At 33.3% G+C, this 20819-nt stretch overlaps 1 protein-coding gene across 4 annotated transcripts in view; it reads right to left on the bottom strand.

Annotated features, from left to right (window-relative positions):
* Nucleotides 1-20819, bottom strand: part of LOC139500849 (zinc finger protein rotund-like) — a 143713-nt gene that overhangs the window by 38590 nt on the left and 84304 nt on the right. For all 4 annotated transcript variants that reach the window (XM_071289733.1, XM_071289732.1, XM_071289731.1 and 1 more), the window contains one exon: nt 2891-2938. In XM_071289733.1, coding sequence (XP_071145834.1) covers nt 2891-2938 — 48 coding nt within the window. The remainder of the gene's footprint in view (nt 1-2890; nt 2939-20819) is intronic.

Here is a 20819-nt window from a genome sequence, read left to right as displayed (position 1 = left end):
ATCCCAATCGGAACTGTTTAAAGTCGTGATCCCAATCGGGATAACTGTCTGAACCTGGGATCCCAGTCTAGTTAAAACGGGAAATTGTATGAACCATAAATATGTCAGTGTTTGGTTTGTGTATGCATATGTCTCTGATGACATCAAGTACAGGTTATTGGTGTTAATTAACAATGTGTATGACACCAAAGCTGGCAGGTGAAGCCAATCACTTTTAAGTGTCACTTAATATTCAGTTTGACAGATATAAGTCAGAAAAATGCCGAGATTTTCGCGATGAAAATGGCGAGCTCAAATGGTAGGGCGTCCGAGAAATATCAATGGGTGTTTTGCCAGACAAGTTTGGGCGTTTCTGATGTTCCCCAAGTTCACATAGTGCGGTTCTATAAGTTGTCGTCCGGCATCAATGATGAGATAATGATCGACATCGTAAAACGTTGGTTTCTCAAGTTATGTAAAATGTAAAAAAAATCATGGCCGCGTGCTTTGTTTTCAATTGTACTGAACAGTTCGACCCTAGAAAATACTGTCCTAAATAATGCGGCCACTAACTTATCCGCATGCACCCTGTGCCGATTAGTAAAGTATTCTTTTCTTATATTTAGTAAAAACTGGCCAGTAATTAATTTCTTTTATGCGATACCCTTAATTTATTTATAATACCGTTACGGAGACAGATCAACTTCTGGCCGATATAATTTGGGGCGAGATTGTCACTTCGACGTTAGTGTACTGGTAAAAACTTCATCAAAATCTGATTACACTGATTTATGGACAGGACCAAGATCCGATGCATATTTTTTCAGATAAGTGCATTAATAATTTAATTTAACATGTGTATATGTGTATATAATGATTATAACAATAATTTATTGAGGAACTATGATTTTATGGTTTTTGTTAAGCTAATCAACATCAGAAAGTCTGAAAGCATAAGCTGAAAATATATTTATTTTTAACATATACAATGAATAAACTTGTTGTCACATAACAGGCATAACTAGTAGGTATGTTAAAATTTAATTCAGTTGTGTGTATATTTATTTGGTGAAAATAATAAGTCGCTAGTTATTTATCTTCAGGGGATAAAAAAGGGGAGGGTAATTAATTTGCCAAAAAATTTAAAATAGCCTTCCAAGACGTCATAATTATTAGGACTAGCTTCCAATCTACTGTATAAACATGCAATAACATTTCTATTGAATTTGTTGCTTCAAAACATATTGAACAAATGAGTCTTTGTGGATTTTTTTTATACTTTTAGAGGATTTAATGATATTTTTAAATGCAGCTGCCAACGGAACAGATTGCATGCAGATATTCCAGTTACCATAATTTACTCAGGAATACTCAGTTGGAAGTACAGAGATAGCAAATTAATTAACAGAAAGGAGAACATGACATGTATCCTTTTGCATGAATAATCACAGTGGCAGTGCAATTTGAATTGGTGCATGTATATATCCTGCTGGGATTTATTTTTGGGATCCTGCTTTTTTTTCCAGGAATCCCAGTATATTTCCACTGGGATTTACATCGGGATCCCGAAATTTTATCCCAGTACATTTACATCGGGATCCTGCTTCTTTTGCGGGAATCTCGAAATTTTATCCCATTGGGATCCCAATTGAAATCCCACAATATCCCAGTGGGATCCCAGTATATTTCAACCGGGATTTACATCGGAATTCCCGGATTTTGGGCGGGATTCCCGAAATTTTATCCCGGTGGAATTAGGTGGGATCCCACTTGGAATCCCATCAAAATTCCAGATTTATTTTCTCTTGGGATATCAAAGGAAACATGTGTTATAAGTTTCAAGTTGGATCGGACTTCAACTTCATCAAAAACTTTAACCTGAAGTGGGACAGACGGACAGATAAACAAACAAACGGATGTGCAGACCAAAAAACATAATGCCCATAAATGGGGCATAAAAACATTGCACAACTGATTAATATCATAATTGATTGATTGTTGGCATTTAACCCCTTTTGTAGCACTATTACCTATATTGTGGTGATCAGTTTTATTAGTGGAGGAAGCCACAAACCCAGTAAAGAACCATGGCCGTCGACTCGAAAAATGACAATCCTAGTCCATAAGGATAGGAGTGAAATGCACCTGCCATGTGCGAGATTTCAACTCATAACCTCAGCATTGATAGACAATTGATACAGTAGATAAAGTACATAGACCAATTAGCAAACTTAAGAAATTATACTCACTTAAGACAGTTAATAATTGTGCTCTTATAATTGTAGTACTCAAATGAATCATGATTTGAGTATTCACCAAAACTAAATTCATGTTTAATGTTGGTGATAAATGATTTGAATAGTTTATACTCATCAAAGTCATAGTATGATAATTCATGATTTGAGTACTCAACAGTGTAATTATTTTGGTTGTGAATCATGATTCAAGTACTAACATTATTAATGCCTGGAGAACTCAACAGTCACAGTAATGATATACTGATGGGAATTCATAATTTGTGTACTCATTGGTGCGATGGTAATCCATATTTTGACAACTCACCAAAAGCATTGGCATAATGGTAATTCATAACTTGAGAACTCACCATAAATTTTGGTATGATAGTAATTCAAATTTGAGAACTCACCAAAATCATTGGATTATTGGCAATTCACAATTTGAGAACTCACCAAAATCATTGGATTATTGGCAATTCACAATTTGAGAACTCACCAAAATCATAGGTATGTTGGCAATTCACAGTTTGGAACTCACTTAATTCATTGGTATGATAGTAATTCACAATTTGTGAACTCACCAAAAATTATTGAGTATAATGGAAATTCATAATTTGAGTACATACTCACCAAAATCATTGGTTTTATGGTATTTTTTAAATTTGAGTACTCACCAAAATCGTTGACATGATGATGGTTCATGTGTTTCCATTTGAACAAATCTGAAATCAAGAAAACAAATATTGAATCATTATTCATAATGCCTTTTACTTTTAGCAATGTTCAATATGTTTTTGTTGCAGGATGTGAATACAAAATACATTTTCTAACATATTTCAAAAATGAAACAAATTTTATACTCTGAGTACAGTGTCAAGAATAATGACTAACTGCCTATGTGTTTTACCATAACAAAGCAGGGTTGGATCCAGTCATTTTCAAAAGGGCCCCTCCGGTTCCCAACCCAGGCTTAAAGGGGGGATTCCAACCATATCTCCACATTCAAATGCAATTATTGTCAAAAAAGGGGGATATAATCCGTGGAACATATCTCCCTATTTGGATCAGCCACTGACAAATTGTATTGTTATGAAAAAATATCTGAATTTTTTCCAATTATTTTTCATGTTAACTGCAATATATTAGATGGAAAATACTACACTTTTCTATAAATTTATCTGTAGAAGGTTACAAAAATTTTCAAAATAAATACATTAATTTAAAACCCCTTTTAACAGACTTTATATTTGAAAGAGAAGTTTAATTATTCTTTATGTAAAGGATATTGTATAAAAATATAGTTTTTCTGTATAATATGCATAAGAATAATAAGTATCAGATTTAACTACCAATTTTTGCTGCAAAGCTATGGATACCAGTATTATGTTGCAAGTATCAAATTTTGAAATGAAAAATGAAAATGGTTTAGTCACCTGTCAACCTTGCCAAAAATGATAATTGAGAATAAAATATTTCCTCAATTATTGTCAAAGCAGTGTTGTGTTTCTTTAGACTATCAGTGTACATAATACAAGGAATAATTTACCTTTCATGTAAAGAAAGAAGGTTTACAATATATCATTTGACCTTTAAAGAAAAATCAAATATTTATATGGATGTACACTGTTCCTTTTTTCTGCTCTGCACTTCAGAACAAACAAGAGGCTCAAAGTATACACAAGAGAATTTTTTTCATTTCTGCCAAGTTTTGTTCAAATTGGCAATTTTTTTTAAATTTTTTTTGCTCCTTAATTCAGGACCTACTTAAGGCTCAAAGAATAGACCAGAAATTTTTTTAAACACTAGTTTTGCCAAGTTTGGTACCAATTGGGAATTTGTGTTTTTTATTTCTCAGCTTCCCACTACAGAAAATATAACAGGCTCAAAATATAGTCACCAAATAGATTTTTTATACAGTCATCATTTGTGCCAAATTTAGTTCAGGAGGGCAAATAGTTCTTTCTCTTTTTTTTTTTGCTTTGCATTTCACAACAAATTAGAGGCTCCATGTTTACCCTGATAAATTTGTTTACATCATTGCCACTATTAGTTTGGTTCAGATTTGCAAATTGTTTCAAGGTTTTTCTTTTTTTTTTGCTTTGCATTTCAAAACAAATTAGAGGCTCCATGTTTACCCTGATAAATTTGTTTACATCATTGCCATTATTAGTTTGGTTCAGATTTGCAAATTGTTTCAAGGTTTTTCTTTTTTTTTGCTTTGCATTTCAAAACAAATTAGAGGCTCCATGTTTACCTTGATAAATTTGTTTACATCTTTGCCACCATTAGTTTGGTTCAGAGTTGCAAATTGTTTCAAGGAACAATTTAAAATAATAAGAATAAGGAAGAAAAAAACAGACTAAATGACATTTACAAGATGTAGGTAAATCCCACAAAATAAGTATTAAGTAAATAAGACAAGGATGAAGAGTTAAATATCAAGGGCACATGTATACTATTTATTATCACCTTCTATAACATGTTAATTTAACCTAGGACTTGGTGTAATGATAATAAATCCTGGAGATTGACACTCTATATCTACTTAATCGGTCACTCAATTAAGTTCAAATGCAATTGATATTTCGGTACCAAAATTTGTATGCACCATACAACAACAATAAAAGATTCACTTTTAAAAAGTTTTTCTTGATTTTTAACAGTAGTTCTACGTAAATTCCATACAGTGACCTATAGTTGTTAAATTCTGTGTCATTTGGTCTCTTGTGGAAAGTTGTCTCATTGGCAATCATACCACATCTTTTCATCTTTATAACATCTTTTAAGACAATTCACCTTTAGAGAAGATTTAAAAGTTCAGTATTGTTTTTATATACAAATGTATATACTTTTTTTTATAAACCGTAAGTCTATGTAGATTTATATTTTAAAACAATTCACTTTTAAATAAGATTTAGTTTCAGTACTGCTTGACCAGAATTTTTGTTTTATCGAAATCAGGCGATCAGAATATTTATTTTAGGAAAAAAACCCATACCCCGTTCCCTTCCAAGTTTAATGGTTGTTCTCTATATACTGTTTACCACACAGCAATTTTTACTAAAAAGGTTAATATACTTATATAGTCACTTATTGGGATATTCAAATGTTTCAAGACGTCTTGTTTATCAATTTCTCCACTTGTTGATTAAGTGCTAGTCTACCTAAGAATCAGGCAGTGGTGAAAACATGACAAACAAAAACCCACTCTGGCTGACATTAATTTATGTTCAAAATGTTACAATGATGCAAAAATATACCATTCGTTTAATTGTCCTGTTCTCAAGTTACCAGACACGCAGACACTAAAGACCTACCATTTCTTACTCAGGATGAGTGTTACTTCAAAATAGGATGGCTAGGTAGGTGTGTTTTTTACAGCCATGTTTTGATTTTTTTCAAAATTGCCTGATTCTTACAAAGACTGGCACTTAATAAAGATACCCCTTTTACACTAACATCAACTCTGGAACAAAACATTAAGAGACCCACATCCTTTACTTTAACAAAAACAAAAGACGCACCAAAAAAGTCAACAAGTCTGTTCATTTGTACAATTGCTGTTTAAAGAGAAGATTTACTACACTAACACCAGGAACCTAGGGATGATTTCAAGAAAAAAACATCCCTATTGTATTTTAACAGTATGTTGGCAATGATACAGTCACTTATAAGCACCAGTCTTTTTGTTTATCTGTTTATCTAGACACTGTTTTTTAGAAGGTGCAATATTTTTACACAATAGCAAACCTCAGGGATGGTTACAAGAAAAAAACATCTCTGATGTGCTTAACAAAAACAGGGGCAAAAATAGACAAGTTTATAGTTTAGTTACTAATTGGGAAACTCAAACTGATCATTTTGTTTGTCTGTTTGTCTAGACGCTGTTGAAGTTGAAATCTGTCTACAAAAACACCAACCCAGCTGGCATAAGACCAAAAAACACATATATGATGTATTCAACAAAAACAGGGGAAAAATAAGTCTACAGACAATTGTATACCTATTATCCAGACGCTGTTTTTCAGAAGGTGCAATTTTTTTACACAATATCAAACCAGGGATGGTTACAAGAAAAAATATCTATGATGTATCTAACAAAAACAGGGAAAAAAATAAGTCTACAGGCAATTGTATAGGTAAAGTCACTAATGACAGAACCTCATACTTGTTTCTCCAGACTCTGTTTTTATAGAAGGTGCATTTTTTCTACACAATACCAAACCAGGGATGGTTACAAGAAAAAACATCTATGGTGTGCTTAAAACAGGGGAAAAATAATTCTATAGGTGATTGTATACCTATAGTCACTAATTGAGAAACTCATATGGTCACTTTTTCTGTTTATCTAGAAACTGTTTAAGTTTTAAAAAATCTACAAAAACACCAACCAAGCTGGGATGAGTACAAGAAAAAGCATCTATGATGTTTTTAACAAAAACAGGACAAACAAATAAGTCTATAGGGAATTGTATACATAAAGTCACTAATTGGGAACCTCATACCTGTTTATCCAGACTATTTTTTTAGAATGTGCAATTTTTTTTTACACAATATCAAACCAGGTGTTTGTATCCTGACCATAGGCCATTAAGGCATAATACAGGCCAAGCCCACCAATGGTTCTTCAATGCAGCGAAAAATTTTGCAACCATAAGGGGGTTAGGGGGAGGTTCAAGTGGCCTCTAGAAACCCCTAAACAAAATGGGTACTAGTTAAGTGAAAATGCTTAGACACCTCTCTGCCATCCAGGCAGCTTAAAGGCAAAATTCATTACCCAAGAGAAAACGAAAACATGATCCATCGTAATCCCAATGCAATCCCCGTGAAATTGTTGGGATGAGCCGGGATAAGCATCTAGAGTCAGGATCCCATTCGGGATAAATATCTGAAACTGGGATCCCATTCGGGTTAACTGTCTGAAGCTGGGATTCCAGTCTAGATGAAACAGGATAAATATCGGACACTGACAGGGATCCCAATCGGGGTAACTGTCTGAAGCTGGGATCCCAATCGGAACTGTCTAAAGCTGGGATCCTAAACGGGATAACTGTCTGAAGCTGGGATCCCAGTCTAGTTGAAACGGGAAAACGTATGAACCATAATTCATGTTGTTGAAAATATGTAGTGTTTGGTTTGTGTACATATATGTCTCTGATAACATCAAGTACAGGTTATTGGTGTTAATTAACAATGTGTATGACACCAAAGCTGTCAGGTGTAGCTAATCACTTAATGGGTCACTTAATTTTCAGTTTGACAGATATTTAAAAGTCAGAAAAATGCCGAGATTTTCGCGACAGAAATGGCAGGGCGTCCGAGAAATGTCAACGGGTGTTTTGCCAGACAAGCTTGGGCGTTTCAGATGTTCCCCAAGTTCACATAAGTGCGTTTCTATTAGTTGTCGTCCACCATCAATGATAAGGTAATGATCGACAACGTAAAAGGTTGGTTTTTCAACTTATGTAAATGAACGAATAACACTGTTATTATCCGAATAACACTTGAAATTTTAATATTATCACATATTGGTGACTTTTGAACATTGATTATTAAATAATAATGTATTATCGATGTATTTTATAAAACTTTACAAAAAGCATATAAGTTCATAAAGATAATTTAAAATTTAGTGTGTACATCGAACATGGCGATCATTGTGATTTCTGTGGTCGCCATATTCGATGTACACACTAAAGTTTAAAAGTTTTTTATGAACTTATCTCCTTTCTGTAAATCATTTATAAGTTATAAAATACATCCATAATATACTAATTATTAATAATCAATGTTTAAAAGTCACCAATATGTGCTAATATTGAAATTCCAAGTGTTATTCGGTCAATGCAAGTGTTATTCTGATAAAAACAGCATTATTCGGTCATTCGAGGACCGTGTAAAATGTTAAAAAAAATCATGACTGCATGCTTTTTTTTCAATTGTACTGAACAGTTCGACCTTAGAAAATACTGTCCTAAATAATGCAGCCACTAACTTATCCGCATGCACCCTGTGCCGATTAATAAAGTATTCTTTTCTTATATTTAGTAAAAACTGGCCAGTAATTAATTTCTTTTATGCGATACCCTTAATTTATTTATAATACCGTTACGGAGACAGATCAACTTACCCCTGTCAAAATGCAACCATGGTTGACCATGGTTACCATCGCTAACCATTGATAACCATGGTCAAACCATGGTTGACTGTGCTGAAAACCATGGTTAACCATGGTTAACCATGATTGTGACCATGGTCAACATCTGACCATGGTTGACCATGCTCTATTTAACCATGGTTAACCATGGTTTTCCACGTTTGTGACCATGGTAAACATCTGACCATGGTTGACCATGGTCTAATCAACCATGGTCAATTTGACAACCATGGTCTTGCACCTGACCATGGTCAACTTGACAACCTGGACCATGGTGAATAAATATTGATCTGGATTATACCCATGGAAATTTATAACAAATTGTAAATTACTTTGAGACTTTCACTATTAAAAAATCGTGCTCGTTTTTTCAGTGGTACAATGTTATTGACAATTTTTAATTTCTTTCTTCCCAAGAGGTAAATTGTGACCTTTCATGATTATTTCAATAACAATATATTCTCTATACATTTTAAAACACACATAAACTGAGCAGTAAAGCTATAGTGGCAGAGAATGCTATTTACAGTCGGGTCAAATTTGGGACTTACAAACTTTTACAAACTGGAAGTTGGAACTTACTTTCGATCAGTATTCCTTGTTTTTTAACAGTTGTACGCTGTCATTCAACGATGTATTTCTTTCTTCCAAAGACGTAATTTCTGACTTTCTCTCCAAGTTCATAAATCTGCCTTTCTTTATCATTATACGGCATATTTTAAGAACTTGAAAACATTTCAGAGTGATATCTTTAGTCTTTATTGTTTATGTTTATTCCCCAACCGGAAACACATGCGACGTCATGATCAATTATTATCACCAACCGTTAACAATGATTCACTCAGTGCGAAACATTTAAATGACTTGGAACAAACGTCACGTGATCTCAGTAAAGTTATTTCGCGCTTTAAAAATCAAGTGAAGGATTTGATGTCCAGTGTTGTCACGTAAAGAAGATTTGTTATCAGATAAGTACATTCACAGGAAATCTGTTTGATATTTTGTTTAAAAGATGTAAAAATTGTTACAGTATTTGATTTGGCTTTCATTAATTGAACACATGCCACCTGAAATGGGTCTTTAATTTTTTTTTGTCAGTGTCAGTTATCCATATCAACATAAATTTTATATTTAATTGTTTTTAATTCCAGGTGTAACTGATAAAACTGTACAATATGAAAATTTTGTCAATGGTAAAATAATTTACACAATCATTCTTTTGTTTGAAAGGTAAACCAAAAAAAAGGGGGGGTACAATTATTTGTTTAAACAAAAACATGTTCATAATGTTTATTTTGTTGGGTGTTTTTATTATTGAAAATTTGCAAAAGAAGATAAAACATTTTTGATCCTTAAAATCTGTTATTGTATACAAATTATCAAGAACAATTGATTCTTTGTGGAAAATTTTATGTTCTTGCAGGTGGAAACTGCTTTGCATTTTATGGATGAACATTTCTGCAAGGGTAGCTTTAAAGAGTTTCATGCAATTTAGCATTTGTTGGTAGTCCTGACACAAAAAGGAAGAGAAGTATACAGGCTCCATAACAAGTAGACTAACTGTTTCAAGATAATTGAAGATTGATTTGACAAGAATGTAAAATGGCCAACCATGGTTTAATGGAGATGGTTGACCATGGTTGACTCATTAATAACCATGGTTGACCATGGTTGGAACCACGGTTGACCATGGTTGGGACCACGGTTGACCATGGTTCGAACCACGGTTGACCATGGTTCTAACAATGGTCAACCATGGTCATTAAAACCATGGTTAACCATGGTCGGCCAATTAACAATTTTGTCAAACCATGGTTGACAAACCATGGTCAACCATGGTCATACAACCATGGTTGACCATGGTTAACCATGGTTCTAACCATGGTTCAAACTGCACACTGACAGGGGTATGGCCGATATAATATGGGGCGAGATTGTCACCTCGATGTTAGTGTACTGGTAAAAACGTCATCAAAATCTGATTACGCTGATTTATGGAGGACCAAGAAGAATCCGATGCAGATGCTTTCAGATAAGTGCATTAATAATTTAATTTAACATGTGAATATGTGTATATAATGATTATAAAGATAATTTATTGAGGAACTATGATTTTTATGGTTTTTTAGCGGGATTCCCGAAATTTTATCCCGTGGAATTAGGTGGGATCCCAATTGGAATCCCATCAAAATTCCAGCTGGGATTCTAGTGGAATTCTAGATTTATTTTCTCTTGGGTTAAGAAACAGTTCAAATGTGTTATTAGTTACATATCTGAAAACTATAATCTACCACAGACCATAAAATGTTGACACAGAGATATGTCTTGCCTGAAGATAATTTTGACAGTAAAAAACAAAATACTCAAAACCAATGACTGAATAAACAGTGGCTTATCATTTCTGAAATAAAATATATGCCAATGCTAATACAACTCCATGCTAAATACCATTGACTCATCATTAAGTGGTTCCTATTAAGGTGGTACCTAACACTACAGGGAGATACCTCTGTAAAATCACCTAAACGTTTTAATTACGTTGTGTTGTTAAGGGAATATTAAGCTTCTCAATGATCAAAATTAGTGTTTGTCAAACTGCTATATAAGCAGCGTAATTTTTCTGATAAAATGGTTGGTTCAAATTTTTTGAAATTTTTACATTTTTTTTCAAATGGTCAAAGTAAATACTTTGTCAAAATTTTTTCAAAATTAAACGAGCCAAATTAATCTTAGTGAAAGTGTTGGGTACCACCTTAAATTGACTAATAACAAACTTTAACATGTTAACTATGTAGAAGTTCAATCCTTCCATACAACAAATATAGTTGACCTATTGCTTATAGTTGACGAAAAACAGACTGAAATACATAAACTTAACACTGAGCAAAGAACCGTGAAAATGAGGTCAAGGTCAAATAAAACCTGCGAGACTGACATGTCTAGGGAAGATGCTTTAATTCATAATTCAATCAAATCATATAACATTATTTGATGGATCATTCTAGTCTCCAACACAATTTATTTCCTTAGTTTAATTCATAAAAACATTAGTAGCTATCTCCTTACAGTCATATATGTTCAATACTGCATATCATTGAGTAATATAATAGAGATTTTTATTTCGCCCTACTTAACACTAGAGCAAATGCATGTGACAATTCATGTATATTTATTGCACATAAAAACTGCATAAAAACTCGATAAAAAGTTTTATATTTCATGGCTGATCTAAGACGTAGAATAGTCACCGAAAGCATTATTTTTTCACTGTCTGGTGGTTTTCAACAGAGTCGATATTTCTAACTATAATTAATTCCATGGGAGAATATTTAATGATATGTTTCTCAATTACATAATAAAAACAAACTATATGAGATAGATTTTGTTTATTTCATGTACAAGCATGCTTTACTGTACTTCCTCAATTGAATAAAAGAAAGAAATTCATTGTAACTAATGAGTGAATAAAAGAAAGAAAATACATTGTAACTAATGAGCTGACTCAATCAATGAACTTTATTGAATTAGTATAGCTTTTTACTAATGGAGAGACTATGTAACTATTTGTTATGTCATTCTTTGGATTGATTGATTGATTGATTGGTGTTAAACACCACTTTCAACACCGTTGCTGTTTCGTTGCAGCCAGTTTTTTAAGGTTGAGAAAGCTGCAGTACCCAGAGAGATCCACCAACGTTTGGCAGGAACACTGACAATCAAAGTCAATTGTAAAAGATTTGAGTCAAACGCACCTTGTTGTTGACAGACTAGAGATATAGTTGTTGAACTACTAGTACCACTCCAAACTTAGGCCTATCATTCTTTGGATGAATGGTAACAAGATACCAATTTAAAAATGGAGATACAGTGTCATTATATAAGATGCTAATCTTTGAAGGATTGGAATCAGAATATTTTTTTACTTATGTTAAACGGTAAATTTTTCAGAAATCGACCAAACTACTTTTAAGAAACAAAAACCATCAGTTTCAACTACATACTAAGTTTTGAGTGATGCCTGATTCATCCACAAGCAGAAAATTGACAATTAAAACAAATTTCTATTAACAGTAAAAAGTTTTTGAACATTACTTATTATAGTATTTGGCATACAATCATTTTGCCTTTTAGAATTAAGTGTGAAAAAAAGTGTGGATAAATTATAAATATATACAAAGCATAAAAAGTATGGCTACTGAAAAAAATACTTTTTCTACGTAATTTAAAATAAGTCTTAAAGTGGAAATGATGATTGTCTTTGTAAAAAGTTATTGAATGATTAAAATAACTTGTCATGGAAAATAATTTCTTAATAATATTAGTTCTGAGCTTGATAAGATCTGAAGAGGTGTAAATAACACAGATAAAAAAGTGATTAGCAATTATTATCTGATATCTCCCGGGGGGGGGGGGGGGGGGGGGGGGGGGGGGGGGGGGGCATTAATATAGAAAAGACGAAGAATCCTACAGACCATCCTTGTAGGTCATTGACCTTTAAGATTAGATCATGTCTGGATAATCATTTTACGAACCCAACCATCTCGTTTTCTTTATTAATAATTAATGAATTTCAATCCCATATAAAAATATTAGAATTAAAAATTGCTCAAGTTTTAAAAAGAGCAATTCAGTATATTGACCTCTTATCTTAATTTTGAAGATCTTTTCTGAAAATGAGCACATTTAATTTTTGAGTTGATTTTATCTGATATTTTGTAAACAAAGAGAGATAACCCAAATTTAACCTTAAGAAGAAACAAACCTAATCAATATCTCTACAATTACAATCAGTAAATAAGAAAATAAGATATGAAATATGATCAACAAGTCAATCAGAAGTATTATGGCCAACCAAGTTAGGAGAAAGCTTTCTACTTAGCATTTTTCTAAAAGAAGGTTTGGGTCCTAAATATGGTCCAAGATCGAGTCTGAAAATAGCACAAATTGTTTTTTTTACTAGAAATAACAAATACTCCGACTTAGAAGATAAGATTAACCAAATAGTAAGAAATTAAATAACAAAAATATGGAACTCCCAGGAAAATTCAAATCCAAAGCTCAAACACATCAAACGAATTGATAACAACTGTCCTACTCCTGACTTGGTACAAGCATTTTTTAAGGCTTTTGAAATAGATCCAATTAAGATTCAAATTATGGCAGATTTAAAATGTTATGAAAAAGTTGAAATACAAGGCTATGTTTGGCATACAGGCTAAAATGTACCTTGCCCTTTAAATGACCTCCACTGAGAAGTTTTCAAAATATCAACAATCAAAGAAATGGTTTGTATAGATCGCATTTTGAATATTTATCAGTTTTGCTGTTTCTCACTACCCAAAAGTGTTAAGACAATATATACAAAAATCCACAAATGATTCCATAATAACAAGTTTAAAAGTTTACCAGTTTATTCCGATAACCTTTGTGGATACATTGGTATACAGAAAACAATAACAACAAAGCTACCCTCTGTCACAACAATGGTGAAACTTGAGGTTTATCTAAGAATTGAATGCTTCTTTTTGTAACTTTATTGGGGTGTAAAAGCGTTGACCGAAGTACCAGTCTCCACCGTTAGCCACTAGTCCGATGCCCCAGACTAGTAAATATTAATTCGGACTGGTGAAAATTTTCAAAATTTTCTATAGTCATATAGGGACAAGTTTGATATTTAGTGTCCGGACTAGTAGATGAAAAAGTTTTTGGTGCAGACTGATTAGTACATTTTATATGAAGCGCAGAAGCACTTCATTCTAAAAATGTGTGCATGGTCAACGCTTTTACAACCCTATGAAGTTACAAAAAGAAGCATTCAATACTTGTGATTGCATTTCTTAGTTAGGATCATGAAAACACAATTTTTATCAACTTTTTATTTAATTTACCTGTGGACTTTATTGTGGAACCTCGTGTCATCATGAATGATAATTTTTATTGTGTAATGCAATTGACTAAGGAATAACGCGAAATTGCAGTGTAGCCAATCAGAATAACGTAATATAATGAAACATACATCTAATGTAATTATATAGAAATTAAAAACCAATTGTTCAGAGAACAATTGAAGGTCTTTCCATCAAAACAATGTATTTTGATATGAAAAGTTGTGAAACTAAGTTTAAAATGTCATTTCAATCGTCAAATGATAGCTCTTAGTAAACTGATTCCAAAAATATATTGTTTCCATACATTTTTTTTTAAATAAGGGAGATAATTTGTTACTTCCGGTTTGAAAAATGTTACTTCCGATTATATTTGAATATTTACTTGACACTGATTCCAAAAATATCTGGTTCTATATACTTTTATATAAATAAAGTACAAAAAAATAGCTACTTCCGGTTTACAAAAGGTCACTTCCGGTTGTTTTTTTTCAAGGTTAAATGGTTTGATACCTTTTTCTAAAAGTTGTATATATTTATCATGTATACATATAGAATAAAATCAAAGGTCAAAATCTAGAACGTCTAATTAAGCTATGACCTTAAGATCAATTTCAAGGTCATAAACCAAGGACCTCAAATCAAAAGACCATAGGTCTTAATTATATTTAGTTAATGAGTTATATCACCAAACGCGTATTTTTACATACAAGAGGGGAGAAAACTCCCTTTTACATTCAACGTACGCTTGCAATCAAAATTTACATCTTATGACATGTCGCAACTAACAATTTAGTAAAAATAATTTGTTGATATCTTATACAGTCTTTGGATATAAGTGAAAATAAGCCAAATTCAAATATCAGAATATGACCTTGACCTTTGACCTTGACCTAATTTTCATTTTTTGGGACCAATGACCTCAAATCAAAAGATCCTAGGTCTCTATCACTTATGATTTATAAGATAGAAATTCATATCACTTATATCAGATGCATAAGGGGAAATAACTCTCATATGGAGCGGTCATATCGCTTCGGTCAAAATAGGACAAATCATGCGAAGGATATAACGAGCAATTTTGTAAAATAAATTTGTCATAATCTTTTACGGTTGCGAAGGAGATGCGCTAACAAGGAAAACAGTGTTTGGGGAGATAACTCCTACAAAGAAAAGTATTCGTTTACGCAGGGTAAATTTCAAAAGCGCATAAACTGTTCTATATCATATACAAAATATCTAAGCGACATATTGCGAAACAAATGTTTATCGCAAGAACAAAATTAGGCGGAAGAAAAAAAAAAAAAAAAATCAGAAGAAAAACAATAGGTCTTTCCACAGAAAAGTGGAAAGACCTAATAACAGGTTCAATAAGTATGTGTCTATAGTACATGGTTGCCCAACTCACACAATCATTTTCTATGTTCATTGGACCGTGAAAATGGGATAAAAACTCTAATTTGGCACTAAATTAAAAAGATCATTTCATAGGGAACATGTTTTACATTGTCATATCTGGGCCTTTTATAGCTGACTATGCGATATGGGCTTTGTTCATTGTTGAAGGCCGTACAATGACCTATAGTTGTTAAAGTCTGTGTCATTTTGGTCTCAAGTTGATTGGACTTCAACTTCATTAAAAACTACCTTGATTAAAACTTTAACTTGAAGCAGGACAGACAGAGAGACGAACAAACAAATGAACAAACCAATGAATGAAAAGATGCAGACTGAAAAACATAATACCCATAAGTGGAGTTTAAAATTCCAAAAGTGATGGGAATCTCCACTATTTACAATATAATTGTATATTTTCAAATAGCAAGGGGGTCAGAATGACCCTGGGGACTAACCCTGTATATATCATTCCAATCATCTTGGCTTGACAAATGGGAATAAGTATTGTTTAGGGGCGGGGATTTTCATCCCTAACAACAAGTATTTGAACATTCTCAAATGACAGGGGGCAGGGCGACATCTCCTGATCCACTCTACATATCCTTAAAATTGATTTCACTAACAAACTGGATTATATATGGTTTTAGGGGTGGGGATCTCAACCATTTATAACATTCTCAATGGCTGGGGGATGTGAACCCTTAGGAATAACCCTGTATATCATTCAAATCATCTTGACATGATAAAATGAAATATATAGTTTTGAAAAGGAGATCTCCAATGTCCATGGATGGGGATTAACCCTGGGGACTAACCCCCTATGTTATTCAAATCATCTTGGCATAACAAGATGAAAAATATATGGCTGAGGGGTGGGGATCTTGACTACTTGGGACTAGCCCTGTATATTGTTCAAATCATCTTGGCATAACAAGATGAAAAATATATGGCTGAGGGGTGGGGATCTTGACTACTGAACAAAATTCTGAAATACCAAGGGTGGGGATGACCCTGGGAACTTAAACCCTGCATGTATATTGATCAAATCATCTTGGCATGACAAGATGTTAATGTATGGTTGAGGGATGGGGACCTTGACTACTAAACAGCATTATTAAATACCAAAGGGTGGGGATGACCCCTGGAGACTAACCCTGTAAATCATTCAAATCATCTTGGGGTGGGAAACTGGAATATAAATAGTTTAGGGGAGGGGATCTTGACATTTAGAATATACTCAAATGGCAAAAAAAGTTTGATGTGACCCCTGTAGACTAATCCTATATATTATCTAAATTATCTTGGAATGATAAAATGGAATATATAAGGTTGTGTGGTGGGTTGACCCCTGCAGACTTACCTACATGATATGTAGTTAGGCAGTACTGATATATATTGGCACTGTTTATCATTCATGTTTCTAGGGGAACTTTCGTTAGGCCGAAAAGATATTACGGTGCTGTTTATCACATTTTTCCAGGAGAACTTTTGTTAGGTGGAATAAATATTATGGCACTGTTTTTCACACATTTCTAGGGGAACTTTTGTAAGGTAGAATAAATATTATGGCACTGTTTTTCACACGTTTCCAGGGGAACTTTTGTTACGAGGAACAAATATTGTGACATTGCTTACTTATCCCAATGTTTCCAGGGGAACTTTTCTTACGCAGAATAAATATTATGATAAAATTAATAATTGAAATAAGGAATATATGTCAAAGGAACAACAACCTGACCAAAGAGCAAAAAACAGCCGCAGACATTGTTTATAACGAAGTTTCCAGGGGAACTTCTAGAAGGAACAAATATACATTGACATACTTAAGAGGAACAATAATATTTGTTTAATAAGTGTTTACTTTGACACACTTTAATACAAACGTGAAGAACTCACATGTTACAAAGTATTTTTCCAATAATACACCATATCTTGAACCATTTCATGGGTTACTAACTACTGTGACGTAAAGTCAATAGAAATAGAATTTTCAAGGTCACTATCTATTATTAATAACTTTCACAATTTTTCATGTTGACCAGTGTCATTTCTTGAACTTGGAAGCTCATCTACTGTCTCACATTAGTCTGCCAACATTGTGGTTGTGAATTTGAACCCCGAACTCGGCAGCTGCATTCTATTCCAATCTTAATTAATTGGAAGTATCAGTTTTCCTGCTGAAGGTTATTAGCTCTTTCCAGCTTCTTACGTTAATGATTTTAAAATAAATACTGACCACTACCATATGGTCAATAGGGATGAAAGTAGCACAGTACCTGACCCTTATTTATTCACAACATATCTAAATTAAAAAAAAAAAATTAATGAAGGGACACTGGAAGCTGTCATTCATCCCCAAATCAATAACTGATTTTTCCTTCTAAAATCTGGATGAAAAATGCATTTTACCCCTCTTTTAGAGTTGTGTCAGCCATGTTCATTTGCGAGTAGAGTGAACTGAACTTTATTTTAAAACTAGATACCCCAATGATGATTGAGAACAAATGTGGCTAAATATGGCCCAGTAGTTTCAGAAGAAAAAATATTTAAACATTGAAAACGATGGCCTATAAGTGTAAAGATAAAAGCTCACTTGGACCAGAAGGTCAAAAGTTGTAATTTTAAGGGCAATGACCTCTATAGTAGCCATTATAACACCTTGTTTTGCTGATATTTTTTATTTTATTTTTAAATTTCGGTCTATATATGATTCTGTAAATAGAAGGCAAAATGCTAAGGATTAAATCATTATCAACAGGTTTTTTCTGTATCTAGACATTAGTGACCCTAAAGTGGCATTTTTATAAAGATGCTTGTTTAAAACTAGGTATCACTGGAATATGAAATTCTCAAGTTTGTTTGAAACAAGAGTGCACACACTGAAATGTCTCACCTTCTTTACTAATCATTGATATTATGTTGATACTCCTAAATATAAAGCTTTATTACGACTGTCACATAAACTTAACATGAATCATGAAAATGAGGTCAAGGTCAGTTGAACCATATGCCAGGCAGACATGTACAGCTAACAATGCTTCCATACAACAAACATGACAAATATAGTTGAGCCTATTGCTTATAGTTTAAGAAAATAGACCAAAACACAAAAACTTAACACTGAGCAATAAACCGTGAAAACCAGGTCAAGGTCAAATAAAACCTGCACGACTGACATATAGATCATAAAATATTTCCATACACCAAATATAGTTGACCTATGACATATAGTATTAGATAAAAAGACCAAAACTCAAAAACTTAACTTTGACCACTGAACCATGAAAATGAGGTCAAGGTCAGATGACATCTGCCTGCTAGACATGTACACCTTACAATCATTCCATACAACAAATATAGTAAACCTATTGCATAAAGTATGAGAAAAACAGACCAAAACAAAAAAACTTAACTATAAACACTGAACCATGAAAATGAGGTCAAGGTCAGATGACATCTGCCCGCTAGACATGTACACCTTACAATCATTCCATACAACAAATATAGTAAACCTATTGCATAAAGTATGAGAAAAACAGACCAAAACACAAAAACTTAACTATAACCACTGAACCATGAAAATGAGGTCAAGGTCAGATGACACCTGCCAGTTGGACATGTACACCTTACAGTCCTTCCATACACCGAATATACTAGACCTATTGCTATAGTATCTGAGATATGGACTTGACCACCAAAACTTAACTTTGTTCACTGATCCATGAAATGAGGTCGAGGTCAAGTGAAAACTGTCTGACGGGCATGAGGACCTTGCAAGGTACGCACATATGAAATATAGTTATACTATTACTTACAGTAAGAGAGAATTTAACATTACAAAAAATCTGAACTTTTTTTTCAAGTGGTCACTGAACCATGAAAATGAGGTCAAGGACAATGGACATGTGACTGACGGAAACTTCGTAACATGAGGCATCTATATACAAAATATGAAGCATCCAGGTCTTCCACCTTCTAAAATATATAGCTTTTAAGAAGTGAGCTAACACCGCCGCCGCCGGCAGATCACTATCCCTATGTCGAGCTTTCTGCAACAAAAGTTGCAGGCTTAACAAAAAATAAGTGAATTTTGAACAATGTAAATTCAAAAATGAATGTGAGATTTCAACAGACCAAAATGTGAGAATAATTATTGTGATAACAGTAAAAGCTCATGCACATAAATATAAGTCTGTTGTTGATAGACTTGATAGTTATGTCTGTTGACTAACCTGGGGTAAAACACAATCTTGGTGCTACATACTTTAAGGATCATTCACCCCACATACCCGTAGCCAGGGGGGTTCAGGGTGTTCCGACGAACCCCCCCTTGAAAACAAATAATGACTGTTAAAGTCAACATTCTGTTCGAATTGTGACTGTTAAAGTCAAGTTTTTGAGGCCAAATAACACCCCCCCCCCCCCCTCCCCCTTTGGAAATTCCTGGCTACGGGCCTGCCCCAAGTTTGGTTGAAATTGGTCCCGTAGTTATAGAGAAGAATTCAAGATCATTGAAAAATTTCATGACAAACAGAACAGACATGTCAAGAGATGGATATAGCTCACTTGGCCTAAAACAAATCTTTCTGCAAAATACAAGAACATAGTCTACGGCAGCTGGTGCAGTGTCATAGCATTAGCTGCATACATCTAAACCAAATTCAATCAATAATTGATTTACAGCACGAAAATGTAGGTCTAATAATGACCCATTTTTTCCTACATGTCTATATTTTAATCAATACCATTTAGAATCTATTACACAGACATAAATAAAGGTCATAGAATGGTCAACCATGTCCTTGAGGGAAAGAAAATGGTTGAAGTATCTAAGATTTTTTTTTTAAACAGGATCTACGTAGATACAAATTGTTTATAAGGTAACAACAATTAACAGGATACAATTAACATTGAAAAATGAGAATAAAACAGTTTTTAGATGACATAATCATTGTGTAACCAGACTTTAAATAAAACTGAGAATGGAAATGGGGAATATGTCAAAAGGACAAAATCCTGACCAAAGAGCAGATAACAATCTATTATTTAAAACCATATGAATAACCTCAAGATGTCTTTTCATTTTATTTCTTTTTTATTGTTGGGTGACTTTCTCTATATGAAGGCCTCTCAACTTATATCTAAAAAAATAAATTGTCCAAT

Source organism: Mytilus edulis, chromosome 13 (genome assembly GCF_963676685.1).
Source record: "Mytilus edulis chromosome 13, xbMytEdul2.2, whole genome shotgun sequence".
In the NCBI taxonomy this organism is placed as follows: Eukaryota; Metazoa; Mollusca; class Bivalvia; order Mytilida; family Mytilidae; genus Mytilus; species Mytilus edulis.
Note: the sequence above shows the minus strand (reverse complement) of the source record. Positions and strands in the feature narration are given on the sequence as shown.